Raw genomic sequence first — 25,310 nt, forward strand, 5'->3', positions numbered from 1 at the left:
ACACAAATGCATAACTTTTGTGTGCATTCATGAAGTATGCACACATCACTTCCTCATCGCTGAAGTTACACATAATCGCAGCAGACATTATCTACACACACACACACACACACACACACACCTCAAATCATGCACAAACACAGCTCAAGCACATTTAACTCTTGAAATGTGTGTTAACTAGGACGCGAGTGGTTATCTCAATTATTCCATTCTTCTCCATATAAAAACGTCCATCTGTTCCCATGATGGCGATGCCTTGGCGGCATCACAGACAGGTAATGTAGTGGTCTCACATTTAAAGTCTATTAGCACTTTTCCGGGCCGGCTCATATGTCTGCAGCAGTCCAGGTTATGCCATTAATGCACTCTGGGAAAATCAGCGTGCGTTTCCAGAACCACTCTTGTCCCCCACTGACTCACCAGTGCGTCCACACGCAGGCTCGCTGACCCATATTTCTCTCCAAGCGGAACCAGGAGCAAGTGCCGTATGTGTTCTTTAACCTAATATAGAGCTCCTGTTCTTTAACCTAATATAGAGCTTCACAGATGACCCACCGCATGGTTCCTTTTGTGTGGAGTGCTTGTTTCCTGTAGCGTATATCCTCTATCCAGGAGCAGAGTTAAAAATAATCATATTTAGGGCCCGAGCACCGACAGTACAGGGCTGGGACGGCCATGCGCACCAAACTGCGAAGCCCTATTGTTTTTGTAAGGATGCTTCTTCCTCTTCTTCTTCTTCTTCTTCTTCTTCTTCTTCACTATTTTTGCGACATGACTGCCTTTTTTGAGGTGGTTCTCATGGTCGAAAAACGCAGGAAATTTGGTGCACACGTCAGTCACAGTGGCCACTACTCAGTTACAGAGGCTTTGGCCCTGGGTGTGGCCCACAGACGCCATAGCAGACTTCAATGCTTTGATGGATTGATCTGAAACTTAATATATTGGAATATATATTAAACTGAAACTTAATATATTGGAATATATATATTAAAATATTGGATATCCATGATTGTGATGATATTCACATGTGTAATTCACATGCCTAGCATAGGGCCACCATCTGGCCAAGCAGAAAATGTGCCTGGATTTTTTTTATGCTTTGACTGATTGATCTGAAATTGTACAAAATTTTGGATATCATGATGATGATATGCATGTTCTATTAACTTGCCTGGCATAGCGCCACCAATTGGCAAGAGAAGCATTTTTTTTCACATCTGTTGGATATCACAAACAGATTTATCAGATTAATCAGATCAGGTGTATAGACATCCAGACAGAATAGTTTTTGGAATTTATTATTATATTAGTTAATATAAATTTAATGATATCCACATGCCCGAACTGCCAACCTGGTCTAGTGCCACCAGCTGACCAAACAGGAAGTGTGCCAGACATTGACAACACCTTGGTTAATTGGTTAGAAACTTAAATTAGAAACAAAAATATTGGATATTATTATTATGATGATATTCACATGCCTAATTAATGCATATGCTATAGCACCACCAACTGGCAATAAAATTATTCTTTTTTCATTTATTTTGGATATTGATATCAGATTCAGACGGTACCTGTAGTAGGAGTCTAAAAAGGAGATTGCAGTAGACAGAATGTTAGTGTGGGCCAGGCACACTGGGGTTGTTAGATGTGTTAGTGTGGGCCAGGCACACTGGGGTTGTTAGATGTGTTAGGAGAGCAAGTGTTCTTATTCTGTGTTCTCTAATCTCTTTTCTGCCATGTTCTAAGCATGCACAGACTGCCATTGTCTTTAGCAGACTTGTCATGAGTGTTTACAGAGGAGAGGGAATTAAAGTCTGTGTGTGGATGTGTGTGTTTCTGCAGGTGATTACTTTGGAATCCTGATGGAGAAGAAGGTCACTGGCTTCCCGTTTAACGTCATGGAGAACCCCATGTACTGGGGCAGTACACTCAACTACCTGGGCCTGGCCCTCATGTGAGTGTGTGCGTGTGCCTGCGTCTCTCTCTCTCTCTCTCTCTCTCTCTCTCTGTCAAATTCAAATTCAAATGCTTTATTGGCATGACAAATAAGACATTTGTGTTGCCAAAGCAGTCATACAAAGTATGGAGGGAACATGAATAAGACACAGAAATAAAACTAGGTGTCTATGTGTAGACATAGATACATAGGTGTACATTATATCACAGTATAACAATAACAACACAGAAACATAATAAAATATATATAGTACACATACATATACACGCACATATGCATACATACATACATACATACACACATATATACATACACTGTATACATATATGCACAGATCAGCACACCTTTAGAACAGGACAATATCTATATATATATATATTCTCTATAGAGATAAAAATATAAATATAAATAAATGAAATAAAATAAAATTAAGTTATGCTGGAGTCTCTCAGCTCATGAGAGTGTGAAATGTATCTTGCTGCTAGAGGGGCTGAATGTTCCTGATTCAGTAATGGCCAGACCGAGGTAAGTATACTGCATCATGTGCTCTAGGGCAGTGCCACCAAGAGTGAACATGTGTCTGTGTTCCTGACATCTGGGTTTCTTTTGAAAAATCATGACTTTTGTTTTCATGGGGTTTACTGACAGGGCCCAGGTCTGACAGTATTTTGCCATCAGGTCCAGGTGTTGTTGAAGGCCTTGTTCAGAAGGGGATAGGAGGACCAGATCATCTGCAAAGAGCAGAAATTTGACCTCTGTGTTCTGGAGGGCGAGTCCAGGGCCTGCAGACTGTTCCAACTGCACCGCTAACTCATTGATGTAGATGTTGAACAGAGTTGGACTCAGACTGCAACCCTGTCCCACTCCTCGTTTCTGTGTAAAGACTCCTGTTTGTTTTTTTCCCAATTTTTTTACACTGCATTTATTGTTTTAATACATTGATTTGATCACATCATATACTTTACCCCCTACACCAGTTTCTAAAAGTTTGTAGTATAGTCGGTTGTGCCAGATAGAGTCAAATGCTTTTTTAAAGTCAACAAAACATGCAAATATTTTCCCATTTTTCTTATCTTTTACGCATTTGTTGATTAAGATGTGTAGGGTGTAAATGTGATCTGTAGTACGATGGTTTGGAAGAAAGACAATTCGGTGTGTACACAGGGTAGTGTGTTTACACAGGGTAGTGTGCTTACACAGGGTAGTGTGCTTACACAGGGTATTGTGCTTACACAGGGTAGTGTGCTTACACAGGGTAGTGTGCTTACACAGGGTAGTGCAGGGTATTGTGCTTACACAGGGTAGTGTGCTTACACAGGGTATTGTGCTTACACAGGGTAGTGTGCTTACACAGGGTAGTGTGCTTACACAGGGTATTGTGCTTACACAGGGTAGTGTGCTTACACAGGGTATTGTGCTTACACAGGGTAGTGTGCTTACACAGGGTAGTGTGCTTACACAGGGTATTGTGCTTACACAGGGTATTGTGCTTGCATTCATTGGAAGGTTTCCCCAGATTACTGTTCACACAGATACCTCTGTAATTATTAGGGTCCAATTTGTCTCCACTTTTATGAATTGGTGTAATAATTCCTTGATTCCAGATGTCAGGAAAACAGCCTGAATTTAGAACAAGATTGAATAATTTAATAATTGCATTCTGCATCTCGGGTGTGCTCAGCTTAAGCATCTCACTCCTGATGTTATCTTGCCCACAAGATTTACTGGGCTTTAAAGATCTAATTTTTTGTGATAATTCTTCACTGGAAATGGGGAAGTCCAGTGTATTTTGGTTGTCTTTAAATACCAATTCAAAAGTTTGTAATTTTTCTTTGATCTGGTTTTGATTTGTTTCTGTTAATTGTATTTAACTGTAAAGCTTTTGAAAATGCTCAATCCAAACTCAAATTATTCCACATATCCTAGAACTTATTTTTATTGGTAGTCTTCGATTTCATAGATAAGTTTATTAGTGTAGTGCTGTTTTTTTTCTTTTGATAGTTTGTAACTTTTTTGGGTCAGACAATATTGTTGTCTTAAATCTGTGTTTTGGGGGTGGCGGTGTTTTAGGTTTGACAGTTGTCTTACTTCTTTTCTCATATTTTTGCATTCTGTGTCAAACCATTACATTTCGGTTGTTTGTTTTTTGCTCTCTGGCTTTTTGTTAGCCCAGCTTTTTTTTGCAGCCGTGTGGAAAATAAGGTTCAGCTCTTGAACAGCCATGTTGACATTTTTTTATCATTAGAGAAAGGTTTGTTAGGAAAGTTAGTTATTTTGTTAGTTAATTTTGGTGAATTTAAGGCTTGTATGAATTTTTCTGAACTGTCTATAGCCCATCTGTACATTGGATTGAGTTTGTACATTTTACTGGGCTCCTTATCTGCGTTAGTAGAATGGTTAGTCATTTTCAGGAATATATTTAGTTGGTTATGGTCTGAAAGTGGAGTTTGTTGCCTGACAGTGAATGGACTGAAGTGGGAGGGGTCCATGTCAGTGATTGCATAATCCACTACACTGCTACCCAGGACTGAAGAATACGTGAACCTCCCCAAAGAGTCCCCTCTGATCCTGCCATTAAGAATGTACAGGCCTAAGGCTTGACAGAGGTGACACTAACTCTTCACCACTGTTGTTCAACACACAGTCTAGATAGTTCCGTGTTGTGGTCGTTGGTGAAAGGTGCAATGGTGACTGGCCAAACACAGCACTACCCTCAGGGTCAATAAAGTCAGGCTCAATGCCTGTCCGTGCATTAAAGTCTCCACACAGTAGCACTTTGCCCTGTGCTTGGAAATAGCCTACTTCTGTGTAGCTTCTTGAAGTAATCTTCTTCGTAGTAGTCTAAGTCCGCTGGGGGAATGTATGCTGCACAGAGGTAAGTTGTGAATTCAGTGATGCCTATGGTATTGCGTAGTTTCAGCCATAAGTGGTATTTCTGTCTCTCTCTCTCTCTGTCCTGTGTGGGAGGTTATGTTTTCATCAGTTTGTTTGCATTTGTATTTGTGTTTCTTTGTCTGTCTGTGTGTGTCTTAGGGTAGATTTGTGTGTGTGTGTGTGTGTATGTATGTGACCATCGCAACGCAAAAGAGAAGATCAAATCTTTCATTTTGTCCATCTTCATCCTATTGGCCTCTCTTGTGGGAAGTTTGGTGCAGATGTTGTAGAGCAGTGTAGCAAGTGGCCAATAGGGAGCACGATCCTGACAATGTTGTTAATGGTAATAGGCTTTTTAATTAAGCTCCTGGTAGAGGAGGTAAAGGTAGAAACCATAAAACTTAATGTGTGTGTGTGTGTGTGTCACTGAGTGAATAAAATCTGGTCTTCATGGTGACCATTACTAAACTTCTGGTTTTTGACTTAGCCTGTTGCTAAGCAGCATTTCAGAGGAGAGGTGTTTGCCCTGATGAAACTGCTAAGCTCGCGCTTTCTTCCCAAAGACAAACACACTAAGACACACATGCAGTCACATAGAGACACAGATGCACAGCGTTCTATGACGTGTATGCCCTCACAAGTAGTCAAGAAATTGCTATGAGGGTTAATAGGTAGAGTGTGTGTGTGTGTGTGTGTGTGTGTGTGTGTGTGTGTGTGTGTGTGTGTCTCACATGCTTTAACTGAATTTGTCCAGAATTTTTAGACAGCTTGACAATGTTTTTTTTATCTTTAAACCCCACACATTGTACTTATTCTACTCATACATAAATATAACAAAAAGGCAAGAAATGGTTAACAGAGAACAATATCAACATGTCAGTGTGGCCCAGCCGGAGTCCAGACCTTAATCCGTCAAAAAAGTGAGCACAAGGCCAGAGTGATGGCAAAGAATCGTTCCTGTCTGTATGGAATAGCTCTCAATAATTAATTGAATTGGACTTAAAAACCAACAGGATCTTTTCTTCAGGCAAAATGGCTAAATGTTTGAGAGAAGGATATATGTAGGTTATACAAGACATCAGCGACAGCATGAATGTGACTAGCATCAGCTGAGTCCATTAGCATTAGGCACGTCACATTGTCCAATCTGCGGACCGGCCTGGTGAAAGGACGTCTAAAAACAATACCCCATCTAAAACAGTACATGTGATCATGTTGTCTGATAGAAATGTACGTCAAAGAGAGGGTGTGTGTGTGTGTGTGTGTGTGTGTGTGTGTGTGTCTTTCTCCGGAGGCAGTAGTCTCAGGGTGACCCACTTCTCTCTTTTAGGATCACTCTTTGTCGTCCTCCTACACTATCCATTTTCCATTAAGTCCTGTGTGGATGCACACACACACACACACACACACACACACTGTGGTCTCTCTCTTTCTTTTTCTCTCTCTCTCTCTAATTAGAGCACTATAGCTCTGGTTTCACCTACATTTCAAGCTTGTAAGTGCACAGTGGAAGCATTGGGTGTAAAAAGCCTGCTGAGGTGCAAATAACAGAATGTTCACTCACAATCACACACACAATTACAATCTCACACACATATGGACACGTGCTTACACAGGTACGGCTAGGAGAGCTGATGACGCCTTTAGGGCTGTATTTCTGAAAAAGTGATTTCATGTCATTTCACCACCTGCGGCTTCATTTAATGGGATTCATGTGGCATTTGGACATGATTGATGCCTTAAGATGTGGAATACTTTTGCTCTCCATTTCACTTGAGTTTTACATATTGATATTATACACACTGGGGCAGAGGTAGTATAGTGGTTCAGGAGCTGGGCTAGCGTGCAGTAACCTGAAGTGGTGGGTTCACTGCTGTGCCCTTGAGCAAGGCACCCCTGGTTGCTCCAGGGACAGTGTAATCCCTTGTGATGTAGGTGACATATGTAAGCTACTTAAGGACAACAGTACGTGTCTGCTGAATAAATAAATGTAAATGTAGACTGGAAATATGCTGTACAGAAATCACCTACAGCTTGATTTGTTTCTGTTAATTGTATTTCACTGTAAAGCTTTTGAAAATGCTCAATCCAAATGTTACCATTTTGAATGGGTACTTCTTTTGGTTCTTTTATGCTCAAATTATTCCACATATCCTAGAACTTATTTTTATTGGTAGAGTCTTCGATTTCATAGATAAGTTTATTAGTGTAGTGCTGTTTTTTTTCTTTTGATAGTTTGTTTGTAACTTTACAGACATGCTTTATAGACTGATGTACACTTAAACTTAATAATTTTTACGTCTTTTTATATATTTTTTAAATTTCCAATTTTTATTGTCCTTTTTTACATTTTTATCTGTTTTCGATAATGTAAAGCACATTGAGTTGCCTTGGGTATGACATGTGCTAAACAGATAAAGCTGCCTGGCCTTGCTTTGCCTTGCCGTGTCATGCCTTACCTTGCCTTGTCTTGCCTTGCCTTGCCTTGTCTTGCTTATTTCATCTTTTCAAGCAGTCATTCATTCATGCAGTAAGTCAATTGCTCAGTCTGATAGTCCAACATGCATTCATCCATTCATTCATTCATTTCCATTCATTTGTTGGTTAGTTTGTTCGTCCATTCAGTTATTCTTTGCCAGTTAACTTGCTGGCTGATTGTGGGTGTGTGGGCTGGCAGAGGCATATGCAGCTCCAGCAGTGGGGTTGTCAAAATGACTGTGATTGCCCATAATTTCTCATAGATTACACTCCCAAGTGTTTTGACCTAAATCCAGACTCAATTTTTGGGAAAATGCTGCATTATTCTGTGTCAGATTGTTTCCCTAATTTGTGGCTAAGATGTAATTGGTTGTTTGGAGGCCGAGGGATCTGATTGGTTGGGTGAAAAGAGGGGAAGGTGCTGATTAGAGGAGCTGCAGGAAGCTCATGAACATCCCATTTGCTTGTAAGAAAGAGACATAATTTAGGGTCTATTAAACATTCACTTTAAGCCCTGCATGGCTCTCCTCTTGATGGTCTACCCTCATCATCACCATCATCATTATAATTATTGTCATCACCAAAATGAGTTTGTGTGTATATGTGTGAATATTTTTTTTTTCAAAATCTGCCTTTTAACAAGCCACAAAAATATGTTGTTTCATGCTGCACACATACACACAAAGGGAGAGAGAGAGAGAGAGAGAGAGAGAAGCTAGTGTCGTTTAGTATAATTACAGTTAATTTGCCCATTTGGCTCAAGATGTTTTCCAGAGCAGCAAAGTGATATCAATGGGGGCAACTCAGGGATGTGGGGAGAGAAGAGAAGTTGAACAGGAAGTGACCTCGAGCTCATGGATGTGGGAATAGAAGAGCAATTGAGAAGGAAGTGACCTCGAGCTCAAGGCTTTGTCCTTCTAATGAAGCAAACTCAGATTTGCATCTGAGAGAAAGTGAGGAAATACTGTAGGGTGATGAATAGTTTGCAGAAGAAAGATGGTGTAGATGGCAACGCATGTTTGCTTATCCTTTTCATAGTTTTAACCCCACTGTTAACTAGCCTGGTAAACCAAACTCATTCACGAAGTGCGTGACTTTGCGCTAACTTTGCTTAGGCTCACATTGATCCTAACATTACTTCCTACTTCGCCTAAACTTTACAAACTGACTACTAACAGCATTGGCAGTCAGGAAACTTTGTATGTGGGCCTACCTCTGCTGTAAATAAATGTACACATTCTTCCGACTGCAATTGTTGATTGGGCAATCTGCCAACCGATGGAAATGTTGAACTATGATGTTCCAGACTAGTGTCTCCCTGAAAGGAGGTGTGGGTGCGGGTGTGGCCAGGCTAACTGTTATGTTAGCACTAGCCTTAGCTTAGTGTATGTGATGGTTCCTAATGTCTGGGGTAGGTTAGTAGTTCACAAAGACCTCTCATCAGTCTGGACAACCTGAATGTGGACCACGATACACACACACACACTCAGATCGAAACACATATGCACACGCACACAGACACACCCACACCCAAACACACTCAAAGGGATCTGTGGAACACACACAGAGAGGGGAAGTCCTGACACACACACACACACACACACACACACACGCACACAGTATTTGCAAGGAGCTGAGTTCAGTCTAGAGCAGGAGTCTCAAACTCAAATGAGCTGGGGGCCACTTCTGCCAACGAAGAAGATGGGGTAAATTTACCCATCTAATTTGCCACTGGATGGTAAGCACCTCAAATTATGCACCTTTCAGTAAATACTGGATGTTTGAGCTACTATTTGAGCAGGTTTACTTTCTTTTTGTCATATTACCCAAATAACAAATTAACAGGAAAACAGTAGGCCTAAGATGTAACAATAGTAAACTATTACTAGTAAGGGTGTCACGATTTCGTATTTTATTTCGTTTTTTATTTCGAAATCGATCGAAATTACATCTCAATCTCGAACTTCGAACTTAAAAGTAGAATCGACGATGCAGCCACACCCCCAATGTCACGTCCAGCATGTATGCCAAGACAGACAAACACACATGCACGTGCTGAACTGCAGCGTCAACACTCACCTACACATCAACCTACCGAAATCAAAGCCCCTCTTGCTACTTTGAAATCACCGGTGTGGAAGTATTCGTTCATTCACGTCAATTAAAACTAACTTAGCCTACTCAACTTGTGTAGTGAAAAGATGGTCTAATTACAGTCCAAAGTTACTTTAAGGCTTAAAATGCACATTTATAAGTACATATTCCATGACCACTAACCTTGGGTCTCTTCGGAGTGTGCTGAAACAATCAAATTAACATTCTGCGTTGTTTCATTTTACTATGTTCACGTCTCTGTTTTAGCCTAAAGTTAGTTCTGTTTACATTACAACCTCGCGGTTGGAACGATTTCAAAGCGGTTTCAAAATAAAAGCCCCCCGAAAAAGAAAAGGAAAAGGCCAAAAAGAGTAAATAACATATAAGGAATGCATTAATAGTAATATTTAAAAAAGATCGAAAATCGAATCGAATCGAGGATTTGGAGAATCGTGACACCCCTAATTACTAGCCTGTTCCACAAACCGTTATTATAGGTCTACAATAAAATAGCCTGGTCAAATCAGTTCCTATCGCGGTTGACTTTGTAGTTCTTCAGAGCTGTCTGTATCATGTCCATTACGGACACTATCATCACGATTACCACTGCCACCTCCAGCTATGTTGGGCAAAGAGTTGAAATAAGCATGGTGTGCTTAGTGGACACCGTCGTACACAAAGACGCACCTCCATTCACAGACGCACCGTGACTATCACTGTCAATAGACGATCGATCATAATATAATCTCCAAAAGGCAGATATTCTCCTTCAGAATCAGAATAGGTGAATAGCATAACCTACCCAAGACTTCATCACACGTGAACGTTTTTTCAACATTTGGTGTAGGCCTATTTCTGCTTCAGTTTGTGCAAAACTATGGCCTGCATCGCTTCCGCGTCATTACAAACAAATGCACGTCTTCATGTTTCTCGCGTGTAGGCTAATACACGGTATTTCCTGAAAACTGTGTGCAGTGATTTTGGGCTTGAATCAAGCTCTGGATGTCTAGCAACTAGTGGAGGAGAGTACAAATGAGATTTGTTACCATACTTGGATCTATCGTCTATTTTATTCAGTGTCGTTGTTTGTCGCAATTAAAAATACCCTCAAGGGCCGAATTACATTATTATTTTGAAATAGGCCACGGGCCGGAATTGGCCCGCGGGCCGGGAGTTTGAGACCCCTGGTCTAGAGCCATTAAAATGAAAACACTGAAGTGATGCTGCCTGTCTCACCAGCTGGTGCTGGAGCTCAAGCCTGGCAGTGCCATCTGTGCCCATTATATGCCAACCCTGTGCCAGACCCCTCCATGCGCCCCATGCTAAACGCCACAGACAGACAGAGGCAGAAGAAAGGAGGGGGGACCACAATGGGAGATTAAATAGATTTAGAGAGATGGAGCAGGACTGAATGAGATCAGAGAGGAAAAGGAGGGAAGCAGAAAGACAGAAACAATGGATAGAGAGATTGAGGAAGAGGGAGAGAGAGAAGAACGGGTAAGATGGAGAGAGAGGAGGAAGAAGAGACGGAGTGAGAACGAGAGAGAAGAAGAGATAGATGAGGAAGAGTGAAATGGAGGAAGTAGGTGTGGGGAATGAAAGACATTTGAGGCGTTGAGAGGAGGAAGAGAGTGATGAGAGAAGAAGAAGAGAGGGGAGGTTAGGTGGGTGTGTGAGGGACGTGGAGAGATTTGAGAGGAGGAGGGAGAGGAGGAGAAAAAGGAGGGAGAGAGAGAAGAAGAGAGGGGAGGTTAGGTGAGTGTGTGAGGGACGTGGAGAGATTTGAGAGGAGGAGGGAGAGGAGGAGGGAGAGAGAGAAGAAGAGAGGGGAGGTTAGGTGAGTGTGTGAGGGACGTGGAGAGATTTGAGAGGAGGAGGGAGAGGAGGAGAAAAAGGAGGGAGAGAGAGAAGAAGAGAGGGGAGGTTAGGTGAGTGTGTGAGGGACGTGGAGAGATTTGAGAGGAGGAGGGAGAGGAGGAGAAAAAGGAGGGAGAGAGAGAAGAAGAGAGGGGAGGTTAGGTGAGGGACGTGGAGAGATTTGAGAGGAGGAGGGAGAGGAGGAGAAAACAGATCGATGGAAATATGGTGTCATCTGCCCACTCAGACTCATGCAATTAACCCACTTTCTCTCCCCTTTAGACCTGTGTAAGAGCGAGTGAGCAAGGGGCCAGTGTGATGTTAATGTAAAGGACAGCAGACATATCGAGTGGCAAACTGGAGATAATTGAACATTATTGTCTCAGCTTTCAGAGCTGTCTGATATGATACCCTGAGAGAGTCCTTGATAGACACACATTATGTCTCTAGCCACACACACACAGCTCTCTTTCTCTCTGTCTCTCTCTCTCTCTCTCTCTCTCACTCTCACACACACACACTCCTAATACCCCATATGCATCACTAACACTCATACTCACACCCACCCACACACACACACACACACAGAGAAAGGATGCAAATAGTTTCAGAGAAATACATACAGTGAAATACAGCTTCCACACACACACACATAGGGCTCTATTTTGGCGATCAGAAACAGATGGTCAGAGGCATAAAGTTTATAGACATTAAAGACGTGGCCAGTCCACATTCACTAATTTAATGGCACGATTATGTGGTCAAACATTGGGCGCTTGGCGCAAAAGAGTTGTTCTTATGTTTCTTAATCAGTCATGGGCGTAACATCCTTTAAACCAATGAGAATGACATCCGTCATTCCCTTCAACAGCAAGCAGCATAACTTCAAACAGTGCATCGGTATTTTCATAGTCAGCGGCGCATTTGAAGGCATCCGCTTGCACGCGAGACTGTATGGAACAGGGATTCCACTAAACCTTGCTTTACTAAAACCTGTTTGTGACTAGCAGAGTATAGCCTAAATGCATCTGCACTCGTCTATTATTTGAACTCATAGGCAAAGTGAAACTTCACCGCGGTCTCATAGTCAATGATAAAACAGTTCTACACAGTTAATTACTCTCACTATTGACTGACAAGAGGTTACCATTGAAAACATAGCCTGAAAAAAGTAACACTTACCCCAATAATGTTCAAATGACTGAATACAAATCCTAAGGATATTTATCTTGCAGAGGAGTTGCTGCTTACATCTCGTGGTCAGTGGCGTAATGTTTTTGGAGGGTGAAAGATTTTTGGATCATGCGCCAAACCACATCTTATGTTTAACTAGATGTACCGCATAGCGGTACAAAATATGACCGCCGCTCAGTCCTGTACAGCCGTTCCGCGAAAATGAATCACACTTAAATTTGTCTCCATATTTTACTCCATCCCCCACTCTTGAAACTTTTGTGTATGCTTGTTTGGCATGCCTGAGTGTGTGTGTGCGGCTGCACAGAAAGTAGCCTACTGGTGCTGAAAAGGTGAATAAATTGTAGAATAGCCAAAGAAGATGTATCATTGTTATAAAACCTTTAAAATCTCTAAACAATCACAAGTAGGGCAGTTCATCACAGTTCATCCATTGCAACTGGATTGATGAAAGGTCACTTACACCTGTAGGCTACATTGTATTTGGGAAAAGCAAAGGTATCAGCATAATGTTATTTATTTATTTTTTTTTTTTTATGTATTTATAAACAAAAACATCTCTGTCAGTTCCATGCCGTTTTCAACTAGCCTAGAAATCTAGACGCACCCTAGCGGCGGCAAATCAATTTGCTCAGCCTGTACGTCTAGTATCGAACCATAGGGATTTCTATTGGCTTAGCACCGTGGATGTTCTCCAATCACAGCGCTCTATTTTGTTAGAGAGTCTTAAAGGCGGGCTTAACAGGATAACGACAGTCCTGCGACTGTGAACAACAAGGAAGGTGGCTATGGCGAAGCTAAGAGCGGTTGTTTGAATCGGCGTTGGCGTCAACTTTGGAGGAGTTGGACTTGTGCTTTTCTTTGAAAGTTGAGCAACACAATGCACTTAAGTCATTACTTTCGAAGAAGGATGTATTTGCCGTTTTGCCGACCCGGATAATGGATATGGTCGAAGCGCTGGCCTATTGCATGCCTAGGCAGTTTGAAAGACAATTCTCTGCCGCCCCTTGGATTAAGCGAGGTGAATGGTTCGATGCCAGACTATACATCTCAATGATATAGGATGGCCCCGCCAGGCTAGTTTTCAACAGCTATCAAAAACAAAAGGTCATTTTTGGATGGATGGATTTTTTGTGAATGTTTCTTCTTCTACATAAGATTTTAGTCATCTTTAGTTCATGTGATACTTTATTGTCAATGCACAAATTAAGTAACAGTAGTCTGAAACGTTATTGTTAATGCACAAATTAAGTAACAGTAGTCTGAAACTAAATGCTGTTTTACATCTAACCAGTGGTGCAAATAACTGACATGTCCAAATGGGCCTTGATGAAATGCGTCGCTAGACTGTTCATACACATTTTAACGGGCCAAAGTTGAAGAGCTTTTGTCCGTTATTGTTCGTGCAAATATAGGCTGATTCATGTTCCCTTGCATTGTGTAACAAATGTCCATGGCTAGTCTGGCTTTCATCAAGCTCAATCTTTTAAGAAATCAAAAAATAAATAGCGGGCAGATCAGGCTGGGTTCACCCAGCCTAGTCCATAGGCACCCGATATTGTTTAATTTTCCGATTGAGATATACACGCTCTGGCTATTCTAAATGCAAAAATGCATCAGGGAGTTATGACAAAACTGTAACTAACAAACTAGATCCTAATAGAAAGCTGTTAGCTTCCTAAGCTACAGGTAGGATTATATGGTGGCCTATTTACAACATAAATTGTCAATAGGCTATGCTGGCGACACAAATAAAATCTCCTTTTGAAACCAACGGCTTACGCTTTACAGTATCAAGCGGACTTAAACTGCCATATCGCGGGCGAAAAGTTGTAATAAAATTCACGCAGCTCCATGAGTCAAGGAAAGCGCGAATGAAGTAGCCACTTCTAAATGGGACCCACTACACAGTAGCTTAAGGTGTGTTGCTAAAGCAGCCATAATGAAATGAAGGTGTCATTGTTTGGATACTTCACACACACGTGCTTTTTAATTTCACAGACTACAACTACCAAGCTGGAATCAAAGCACATCGATTCCCCTCTCACACCCTGCACGCACTTAAAACAAAATAAACAGGCGTCTCAGTCTCACGCATGTATAGGCAAAACTGTATCAGACCGGTGTAACGTTGGTAAATCTTCCATTGCACAGAATGATTTTGTAGCACGTGCAATAAATGACAGTCGAAAGATACAAACAGTGCTGCTATCAATTTGCTTGGTATAACTGCATTTATAGTTTTCTACAAATGCAATCAATCAAATTGGCCTCCATCACTCAACCAACGCTAACAGTAACATTACCTAGGTCCTTATTGATATTACAAGATTAACGCATGCCTGCAGTAAAACCAAGCATGTCCGATAAACATCCTCAGATTTATTTCGGCTTCAAGAAGAAATGGGAATTACACTTCATGTGAACATCATCCTATCCTTATTAGATGTTCGCTGCAGTAAATTACAGTCCTTGTAGGAAGCGTCCATTGTTTTTCCAACCCACTTTTAACTTCCAACAAAAGGTGTTTATGCACATGTGTGCACATGGAATGGGTTAACATGACCCCTGGAGGCAAATATACGGAAAAAATTGGTCATCCTAGGGAATCCTTGTTGGTGTACGGTCACTAAATGTACACATAAATTATTTTATTGTAAGGCCCCCCATGAACGAAAGTTCACAAAACTTGGCATGCATTCGGAGGGTGTCATAATGATCCTACACTTTCAATTTCGTGCAGTTTTGACCATGTCAGCCAGAGATATTGTGGTGAAAACACCTAATTTTTTGCTTTTTAATTTTTAACTAGGTGGCGCTATACATGAAATAAGTGGTAATGGGATGGGTTGACATGCCCCCTTAAGACCAACATACAAAAAAAAGGTGGACCTCCTAGGCCCCTACGGTTCTCGAGATATTCACAGAAAACTGTCTCCCGCCACCTACAGGCCAGTTGGTGTATAGTAACATAAATGAATGTATTGTGTGGCCCCCCATGAACGGAATTCGACGAAACTTGGTGTGCATTCAGAGGGTGTCATAATGATCCTACACTTCCAATTTCGTGCAGTTTTGACTATGTTAGGTCACAGATACCTGCGATTACAACACCTCATTTTACTTTTTGTGTTTAACTAGGTGGCGCTTATACATGAAATGAGTGGTTATGGAATGGGTTGACATGGCCCCTTGAGATCAACAAACCAAAAAAATGGTCCTCCTAAACCTTACGGTTCTCAAGATATTCACAGAAAACTGTGTCTGCCCTACCCTCCTTTCGGGGGTGCAGTCCAGCTGGGGCTACAGATCAAAACGAAAACGATGGTTCCATGCTATCCATATGGGGTTACATGCCCACCAAGTTTCTTCTATCCCGGTCTTTCAGTGATCCGGGAATCCTTGATGGAAATTTGCACCACCTTGCGCCGTGTTTACAATAGGGGCCATACAGTCACACACACATATATATATATATATATATATATATATATATATACAGACACACACACACATGCTGCCAATAAGCACATGCAGTGTGCTTATTGGCAGCGCGGGGAGGTGGAGCTGGGAGCACTGGCCTGAAGAGGGATTCACTCATTAGCTCTCCAACACACCATCGATTCGGTCTGCCGCAGAAGTCAAACTCTGTTTATTATGTACGTTTATTGGGGGGGGGGTTTGCTTGCACTATTCACCCCATGGATAATATGTTCATTTTCTGGTTAATAATAACAAGTGTTAGTCATACGCTGCACATTTATATTCAGCGCACCTTATACAAGTTGTTACACAAACAGAAAAGAACTCTTCAACATGTGTAGTGATCCTGGATCTTTTTACATAAATGCTGTCCATCGCCTGAATTTCTATTTATTGTGTATATGTAGGCTTTAGGTTCTAGTTTAAGAATGTTTATGTTAGTGCTGTCAATTAAACGCGTTATTAACGGTGTTAACCAAACCCATTTTAACGGTGACAATTTTTTTATCGCGGGATTAACGTTATTTTTGGCCTAGCAAACTTTGTACTTTTTTTCACATGCTGTTGCAACAACGTTAGAAAAACTACAACACACTAGATCTAGCTAGACCGGAAACAAAACAAGGGGCACGCCACACACACTTATTTGGGCTTGTGAGCTGGCCAAAGGGTAGTAGGCTAACGCATTTATCACATTTATTGCATAGGCATGGAGATAATAAACACCACGGGCAGCAGTGGCCTACTGGTTAGCACTTAGGACTTGTAACCGGAGGGTTGCCGGTTCGAACCCCGACCAGTAATTCTGAAGTTCCGGTCGGCTGAATGGTGCTTTAAAGTGCTGTGCACACCAATGCCGGCATGAGTGTGGTGCGATCTGCTTTCGACATTTAGGCCTACATTAGATTCCATTTTTCTCAATACAAATCCGCACACCATCGCACTTTGCCGCCGTGTAAATCACGATTCAGTTCTATTTGGTCGGCGCCGCTCCAATAAAATCCATTGTTCATCCAGTGTTTGCCAGTGAAAACTTCGGCGCTGATGCATGTGCAAGTGACGGTGTACCATAGACTGTATAAAATAGCAGTGCACTCATGTCAGCGCTGGTGTCGGCTTAGTCGATATGGAATTAAAGTTCAGAAATGCAAAATAATAGAATTTTAATCATGTGATAAAATATGCGATTAATCAGGATTAACTATAGAAATTCAACGGTTAATCGCAATTAAAAAATGAATCGTTTGACAGCCCTAGTTTATATACTAGTAGAGATCTGCTAGCTAGAGAGAAGATGGTGTGATGTGTGTTTATATACTAGTAGAGATCTGCTAGAGAGATAAGATGGTGTGATATGTGTTTATAAACTAGTAGAGATCTACTAGAGAGATGAGATGGTGTGATGTGTGTTTATATACTAGTAGAGATCTGCTAGCTAGAGATAAGATGGTGTGATGTGTGTTATACTAGTAGAGATCTGCTAGAGAGATAAGATGGTGTGATGTGTGTTTATATACTAGTAGAGATCTGCTAGCTAGAGAGATAAGATGGTGTGATGTGTGTTATACTAGTAGAGATCTGCTAGAGAGATAAGATGGTGTGATGTGTGTTTATATAGTAGAGATCTGCTAGCTAGAGAAATAAGATGGTGTGATGTGTGTTTATATACTAGTAGAGATCTGCTAGAGAGATAAGATGGTGTGATGTGTGTTTATATAGTAGAGATCTGCTAGCTAGAGAGATAAGATGGTGTGATGTGTGTTTATATACAAGTAGAGATATGCTGGAGAGATGAGATGGTGTGATGTGTGAGGATCTTGATACTTGCTGTCCTGTAAACTATGTCTCACATTAAACTAGCTATTCAGGGTCATGGTAAGCAGAGAGTAAGCATGTGTGTACACTTTTAGGGAAACCAACCTCCCCACCTCTCATCCTTAGTGATGCTACTTGCACCAAATATTATTAATAAGACTGGCTGGATGTATACGATAAGATAATCCTTTAATTTTCTCCCAAGGGAGAAATTTGCATGTATTTGTGTGTGTGTGTGTGTGTTTCTTCTCATGTCTCACCCTGACCATGCATGGCCCCAAGGCCTCGTCCGCAGAGATGGCAGTACTGTGTTTCTGTGCCACTGCCCCTGAATGGCCCTGAGTGCAGATCCAGGCTGTGAACTCTATAGGGCGCCAATGGAGTTATTGCCGCTATTTATATAGAAATGTGTGACTGTGTATGTGTGTGCATGCATGCCCAAGCGTGTGTGTGCATGTTTGTATATATATATATATATATATATATATATATATATATATATATGTGTGTGTGTGTGTGTGTGTGTGTGTGTGTGTGTGTGTGTGTGTTTGTTAGTGTATGGTGTTTTCCACTGTTCCAGGCATACAACTGATGTAGTGGCCTGGGTCTACCTGACCGGAGCCCACTGTTGCTACTTGATTTAGATTGAGGTCAAAATGACCCTACTCTGGTCAACAAACTGGCCAATCAAACCCACACCCTGCCACCCACAATCAATCTCTCTCTCTCTCCCTCTCTTTCTCCCTCTCTCTCCCTCTCTCTCTCTCTCCCTCCCTCTCTCTCCCTCTCTCTCTCCCTCCCTCTCTCTCCCTCTCTCTCTCTCTCCATCTCTCTCCCTTTGTTGTTGTATCTTCCTATCTCCTTACTAGCACTGGTGGAGTTGGATCTCTTTAGCAGTGATTTTGTGGACCAGATGGGAAAGAGGTAATTGAGTGAGGTGGAAATGATGGACGCCATCATCAAAGGAAGGAGAGGGGGGTAGAGAAAGAGGGAGAGAAAACGAGAAGAAAGAGATGGGTGGAGAGATGGAGAGATTGTATATGAGAGAGAGAGAGAGTGATAGACAGATGGATACGGAGAGCAGACACAGACCTCCAGAACAGCAGTTCAGCATTGCTCTGATGAGGTTTGTTATTTCATGATGAGAGAAAGAGAGACTGAGAGGGTGAAGGCAAGAGGAGGAGAGAGAGACTGAGAGTGTGAAGGCAAGAGGGGGGAGTTGGAGAGAGAGAGAGAGAGTGAAGGCAAGTGGGGAGAGTTGGAGAGAGAGAGAGAGAGAGTGAAGGCAAGAGGGGGGAGTTGAAGAGAGAGAGAGAGAGTGAAGGCAAGTGGGGAGAGTTGGAGAGAGAGAGAGAGAGAGAGAGTGAAGGCAAGAGGGGGGAGTTGAAGAGAGAGAGAGAGATGGGGTGTGTGTGAAAGATACTGGGTAAGATGGGGTGCTGAGTGTGTGTGAGAAAGTGAGAGAATAATAAAGTTTGACAGTGACCGATGGAGGTGGATTTAACCAGACCTCCAAAGTCTAGCAGGGCCTCCTTGCTCTGTCAGTGTGTGATATTATTATGAGGGCGAAAATCAGGTGAATGAGAGAGAGCAAGAGAGGGGGGGGGGGGTCTGATGTCTGGAGCTGTACTTCATCCTTGTCCTCTGATGAAGCTCGTTATGATGTGGTCATGTGGCGTCGTCCATCTTCATCCTGGACTGTGTTACCGCATCACTGACTGAGAGCAGCACTCAGGGCTCTGACATTCACCCTGTTACACCAAAATCCATCAACTAGGTCTTTGTCATTAAAAGGAGATAAATAAGCGTTATATATGTATGCAAGTGTACACAGCTCAGCAATCTCATTGCATAAATGAAGATTTAGTTTCACTTTTGCTAACATTGCATGAAAGAAACAGCATTTGATCTTGGTAGAGACCCTCAGCAGTTTCTTTTGTCAGTATGCACATGTCTAAAACATTCTCCTGCTCCTCTCTCTCTTGCCAGGCAAGACTAGGAGATGTTACGTTCCTTAGCTGACTGAATGAGGGCTGTGATGTGTATCAGCTGATAGAGTGAATGCTCGGGTCAGTGGAATTTTCGTACGGAACAGCAGAGAGGTCTGTAGTGTTCTGTAGTGATTTGTAGCATTCTGTAGCGTCCTGTCTCGGTTGACTCAGGGGCTTTTGTGTTCTTAACAGAACTGACCATGCCGAAGGTCATCAGTGCTGACGTCAGGTACCACTTACAGTCTCAAGTGCCCGATCTGCACCCAGCTCCCAGAGAGAGATGGCCCTCTCCTGCCATCAGAGGAACTGCATCTAAAATCTAGATTTCAAGTGAATTGTTATGTATTAAGAATACAATGAAATACTAGTGTTCTGGCTATCTCTGCCTTACATAAAAGACATATCATCAGAAGAAGTAACATTCAGACACAACGCAACATTTTATGGTTCAAAAAATAATGTTTGTATTAGGAGCAGGGAAGTCAGGGAAGAATGTATGAAATTCCAGAATGAACTGCCACATATCTTGCACGTATTGGCCATTTATTTTTATTGTAGAATAACAGCTTATAAATAACTGAAATCAGAATATGGACTGTGTCTAGATGGATACACTGTTTCCTTAATTGCCAAGAACAGAACGAAAAACATGTCCTTAGTTCACTTCATCAATAACAGCTGCGTAACTGGACCCCTTTTTCCTATGTGCCCGAATACTCAATAGTGTCAGTGGCGGTTATTATCATGCTGAATCTAAGCCCTTGGAAAGAACTTTTTAAACTTCCTATATGCCAGAATACTCAATAGTTTCAGTGGCGGTTATCATCATGCTGAATCTCTTGGAAAGAACTTTTTAAATCATTGTTCCCATTCTCCCCCTCCCTCCCTCTCTCCATTATCAGTGACTAACTCTCCATTAGGTCGTATTAAGAGTAGGAGAGGTTTCGTAAGCCATGCATCCATCTCAAGGCCGGCGCTCACTCACCTGATAATCAGCCTGAGGTCAGTGTGGCCCAGATAGCCCAGTTTAGCTCAAAAACACACTGTTCTCCACATGCACTTCCCATGCACTTATAATGCACTTCCCTTCTTCTACCTCTTCTACCACCATATCCATCTTTGACTTCTACTTATACTATACTTATATGTGTACTTATACTACACCAAGGCCCTGTGTACTTATACTACACCAAGGCCCTGTGTCCACCAAATGCGCCCTCAACCTCATTTTCAGAGCGCTTCTGTCAAGTGTTTATTGTTGCTAGGTTACAACGTTTTGATTGGTCGTCGAGAAGTGACATTAACGAGCCAGCACTGTTCTAAAAGTTGAATGGATTTGAACTTTTAATGCTTTGAGCGCTGTGGAAAAAATGGTCAGTGCCGAGGGTTTTTTTCCACCGAGGGCTGTGAACACTGAACTTAATAGGATTTCTATAGAAAATAGCTACCATCGACGCAAAACAAAAAATTATTGGTGGGAACAGGCACTTTACTTATAGTAATACAATATACTTATAGTATACATCAGAGTTTCCGCTTGATAAAAATGGTTTCGTTTTCCGGACATTTTGATGATATGCCGGTCAAATATCCTATTATCGCTTCCTAATTAGTCATGTTGAGGAAAACTGCAGACAGGCTATGTAGCTTAAAGAATCAGGCCGTATAGAATGCAACATGTTCATTAGCCTAACTCAAACATTTTTAACTAGTGTCAATTTAAAGATCTAGCTAGTCTCTATGCTGTTTTCATGGACAGCAAGAATCCGCTTCGTTTGTTGTTTTAAATAGGCTACGTTGTTCGTTGCTGCTACCCATGTTCACACACACACACACACACACACACACACACACACACACACACACACACACACTCAAAGCTGTGGACCAGTCTGTCTTGGACCAATTCAAATTGAAATTCAGACAAGTTAATTGCCATGATGAAGCGTGTTCTCCCATGCTGCTTGTCCAGAGGGGCAGGGCAATGTGAGAAAGGCTTGGCTGCTGGAGATGCTAAAGACACTGAGTCACTGCCCACCCAGACTGTGTGTGTGTGTGTGTGTGTGTGTGTGTGTGTGTATGTGTGTGTGTATGTGTGCACTTATATGCAAACATGAGTGCTGTATGTGTGCATATGTGTGCGTGTCTGTATATGTGTGGGTCAATTGGACCAGAACTGTGCGCTCAGCATAACACATGCTGTCTCTCCCTGGGTCACTGAAACACTCTGGCTAACTGGCCCAAAGCCTTGCAAAGCCTCACTGACCTCTCTCAATCACTCATCACATAGACATGTGTCTGTGTGGACCAGACCTACAGTAGGCACTGCAGAACAGAACTGGAGAGTGAGGAAGCATTGTCGCCATTCATTTCAATGGCCGACGCTATAGGCTAGCTAATTTAGCTGAAAATATACTCACTGGACTGCTTCATTGTTTAAAAAATGCTGTTCAACCCCTGCTGGGGAAAAAACCCAGCTAGAAGCCAGCTTGTACTTGTAGCTAGTTTTAGCTGGTCTTTTCTGGTGTGACCAGCCTGTCTTGTGGAATATAGCTGGTGTAAGATGGTCATGCTGGTGTGACCAGCCTGTCTTGTGGGATATAGCTGGTGTAAGATGTTCATGCTTGTGTGACCAGCCTGTCTTGTGGGATATAGCTGGTGTAAGATGGTCATGTTGGTGACCAGCCTGCCAAACTTGACATAGTTGGTGTAAGATGGTCATGCTGGTTTTCTAGAATGACCAACAGAAGCTGGCATGGCCAGTTAAACCAGCAATGTAAGACCAGCAACACCAGCTACAATGACCAGCTTGAGGTGGTACAACAAGCAAAACAAGCTGAATTACCATGGTAAGCAGGGTAAACCAGCTGAATTACCATGGTAAGCAGGGTAAACCAGCTGAAGGTATGTTTCTGGCAGGTGCAGCCTGAAGAGGACCCCGCAGGGTGGAAACATTGCCTGTTGTGCATTAAATATATGGGAGTCAAAAGCAGTGTTGCGGACATTATGGTCTAGCTGGTCAAACATCATAGGGTGGTCAAATAAACTGGTTAACAAGCTGGTCAACCAGCAAATCACTTTAAGCTGGTCAGGCTGTTTTTTTCAGCAGGGATATTATAGATGACCACAAATGATGCTTTCCACGTTGATTGGTTGTGTGCTGTCCACACAGATACAGAAGCATACGTTTGTGTCCGATGATGACGCTTTGTTCCAGGGGTTGGGGGTGGGGGTTGATTGGTCAACCTCACAGATTGATGCCACCTCACGGGCTATGGAGGCCGATTTTGAGCCGCACACCTTCCACAGATGGAGCAGGTATGTCCTGATGATTGGGAGGTGGGTCGTGGGGTAACGCCTTTGCGGTCCTCCTTTGGATGAAGGTGTCGTTGGAGGACCGCAAAGGAGGACCGCAAAACGTGCCCAACGACATTGACAGGCAGACCCCACCTCACAAACACACACACACACACACAGCATCCTACGGACTGCTGGGTAAATGTATCGTCTAGCAGTGGCATGGCCGACTGACCTACTTCTGTGTGAGATGACGTGTGTGTGTGTGTGTTTTGTGTGCGCGCAATGCGTATGCGGTGTGTGTGCTGTGCGCGGTGTGTGTGCGGCGCAGGCGTATGCAGGTGTGTGTGTGCACGCATGTGTGTGTGTGCATGTGTGTGCGTGTGTGTGTGTGTGCATGACAAGAGCATCAGTAATGATTGTTATACAGTCCAGTAAATATCCTCCTCCTGTAAGTGCCACTGTGCACTGTTTCCGCTTAAAGGACTTAAAAGAAGGAGTCGGTTTTACCTCATTTTTTTCCATCTATGTGAAAAATTGCCTTAAGCTTTCAATAGAGTCTCAATAGAGCTTTGATGACTGAAGAGATGTGTGAGTCGTTATCAGACCCCGTTATCAGGCCCCCCATCCGAGCGAATGAATTGGCGTCTCCACTCATCATTGTCCTTACAGAAGTGTGTCTTGTAAGTCTGTAACTATAGTGACAGAAGCAGAATTAGGTCAGCTCCACAACAGGATTGGACGCATGCAGTGCAACAGTAGAGCTAATGTAATGGGCAGTGGGAATGATGTGGTTGATTGGTAGTCTTGTGCCATGCACATTTTAGGGAGAGATTACTTATGTGCTCTTAAGAATCATATGAGTCCAAATGAGAATGGTGTTTGTGTGTTTGCATCATATGAGTCCAAATGAGCATGGTGTGTGTGTGTTTGCATCTGGACAGTTGCATGGGCACATCTGTATGCATGTGTGTGTGTGTGTGTGTGTGTTTGTATGTGTGTGTGGTGTGTGTGTGTTTGCATCTGGACAGTTGCATGGGCGCATCTGTATGCATGTGTGTGTGTGTGTGTGTGTGTGTGTGTGTGTGTGTGTGGTGTATGTGTGTGTGGTGTGTGTGTGTGTTTGTAGCTATGTGCCTTTGTGTGAGTGTGTGGGTGTTTGTGTGATCATCCCTCTCTGTTTTATGTGTGTGTGTGTGTGTGTGTGTGAATGCTTTGAGTATGGTTAAATGGTAACTCTTACACTTGGATGCATGCCATACTATGATTACTAGAGAGTATTCTGGCTACCCAGAAGCTCGCATCATGCTGAACGAACTTCTGGGCCAAAACATTCACAACCGGAAACAGCTACTTTCAGAGACGCCCACTGATCTCTCTTCCGTTATGTTCTTGGGGAAAAGTTCCTACTGAAACCAGTGCGAAATGGCTGCCGAATCGATACAAACATAGTTGAAGTATGTTTAGAGTCGATTTTTGAAGAAATTGAAGTTCGTAACATTTGCTTTAAACCTCTGCAGAAGTTATGTCTCATTTCCCTAAGCAAAGTCTAGCCAGAGATGGCTACAAAGGCAAGCTAAACGCCATCGTCTGCCCCCTCTCCGTGATTGGCTAGTGAGAAAAGCCTTGTTCCAAATCAAACATTGCCCCGCCCTATTTTCACCTGAATCCAGGTGTGTTGCTGTAGACTAGCTAGAGAGAGACCGACAAACTGACCCATCTCAACCTATTGACTCCACCACACACACACGCACACTCACACACATACCTCTGTGTCTGTAATCTTGACAATGGAGGCAGACAAAGAAACTGATGTCCACCTATTAATCCCTCTCTCTCTCTCTCTCTCTCTCTCAGGAATGCCAGTCCAGTTGGTGTTGTACTGACTGTAGTGGTTGCTGTGACTTACAAGGTTGCCATCACATATGAAGGGTAAGGTGTCTTTCGCTCCCTCTCCTCTCTTGTTTCTCTTTCTTTTCTCTCTCTACCTTCATCTCTCATCCTTTCCCCCCAATACTTCTATTCCCGTGCAAGGAGCTCTGCCAATGCTGCTCTGCTGATGGCGTAAGTTTTAAACAACAGAAAGGAGTATATTCTTTGAAACGAGTAAGCGTGTGAACACTTTGTTTGTGCGTGTGAACACTTTGTTTACAAGGAACATGTGGTGGCTGTGTGTACTCTTGGACAGAATTGGGCGAGTTTACGGGTACTTTCACACCTGGCTCGTTGATTCGGAACGTGGAGCGTTACCCCCAAAAATCGGTTCG

The 25,310-nt window shown here is 42.5% G+C and overlaps 1 protein-coding gene across 1 annotated transcript in view; it reads left to right on the forward strand.

Annotated features, from left to right (window-relative positions):
• Nucleotides 1-25,310, forward strand: part of pemt (phosphatidylethanolamine N-methyltransferase) — a 106,999-nt gene that overhangs the window by 71,043 nt on the left and 10,646 nt on the right. The window contains exons 5-6 of the mRNA XM_048246849.1: nt 1,846-1,957; nt 24,901-24,975. Of these exons, the coding sequence (XP_048102806.1) occupies nt 1,846-1,957; nt 24,901-24,975 (187 nt within the window). The remainder of the gene's footprint in view (nt 1-1,845; nt 1,958-24,900; nt 24,976-25,310) is intronic.

The sequence above is a fragment of the Alosa alosa genome, chromosome 6, assembly GCF_017589495.1.
Source record: "Alosa alosa isolate M-15738 ecotype Scorff River chromosome 6, AALO_Geno_1.1, whole genome shotgun sequence".
Lineage (NCBI taxonomy): Eukaryota > Metazoa > Chordata > Actinopteri > Clupeiformes > Clupeidae > Alosa > Alosa alosa.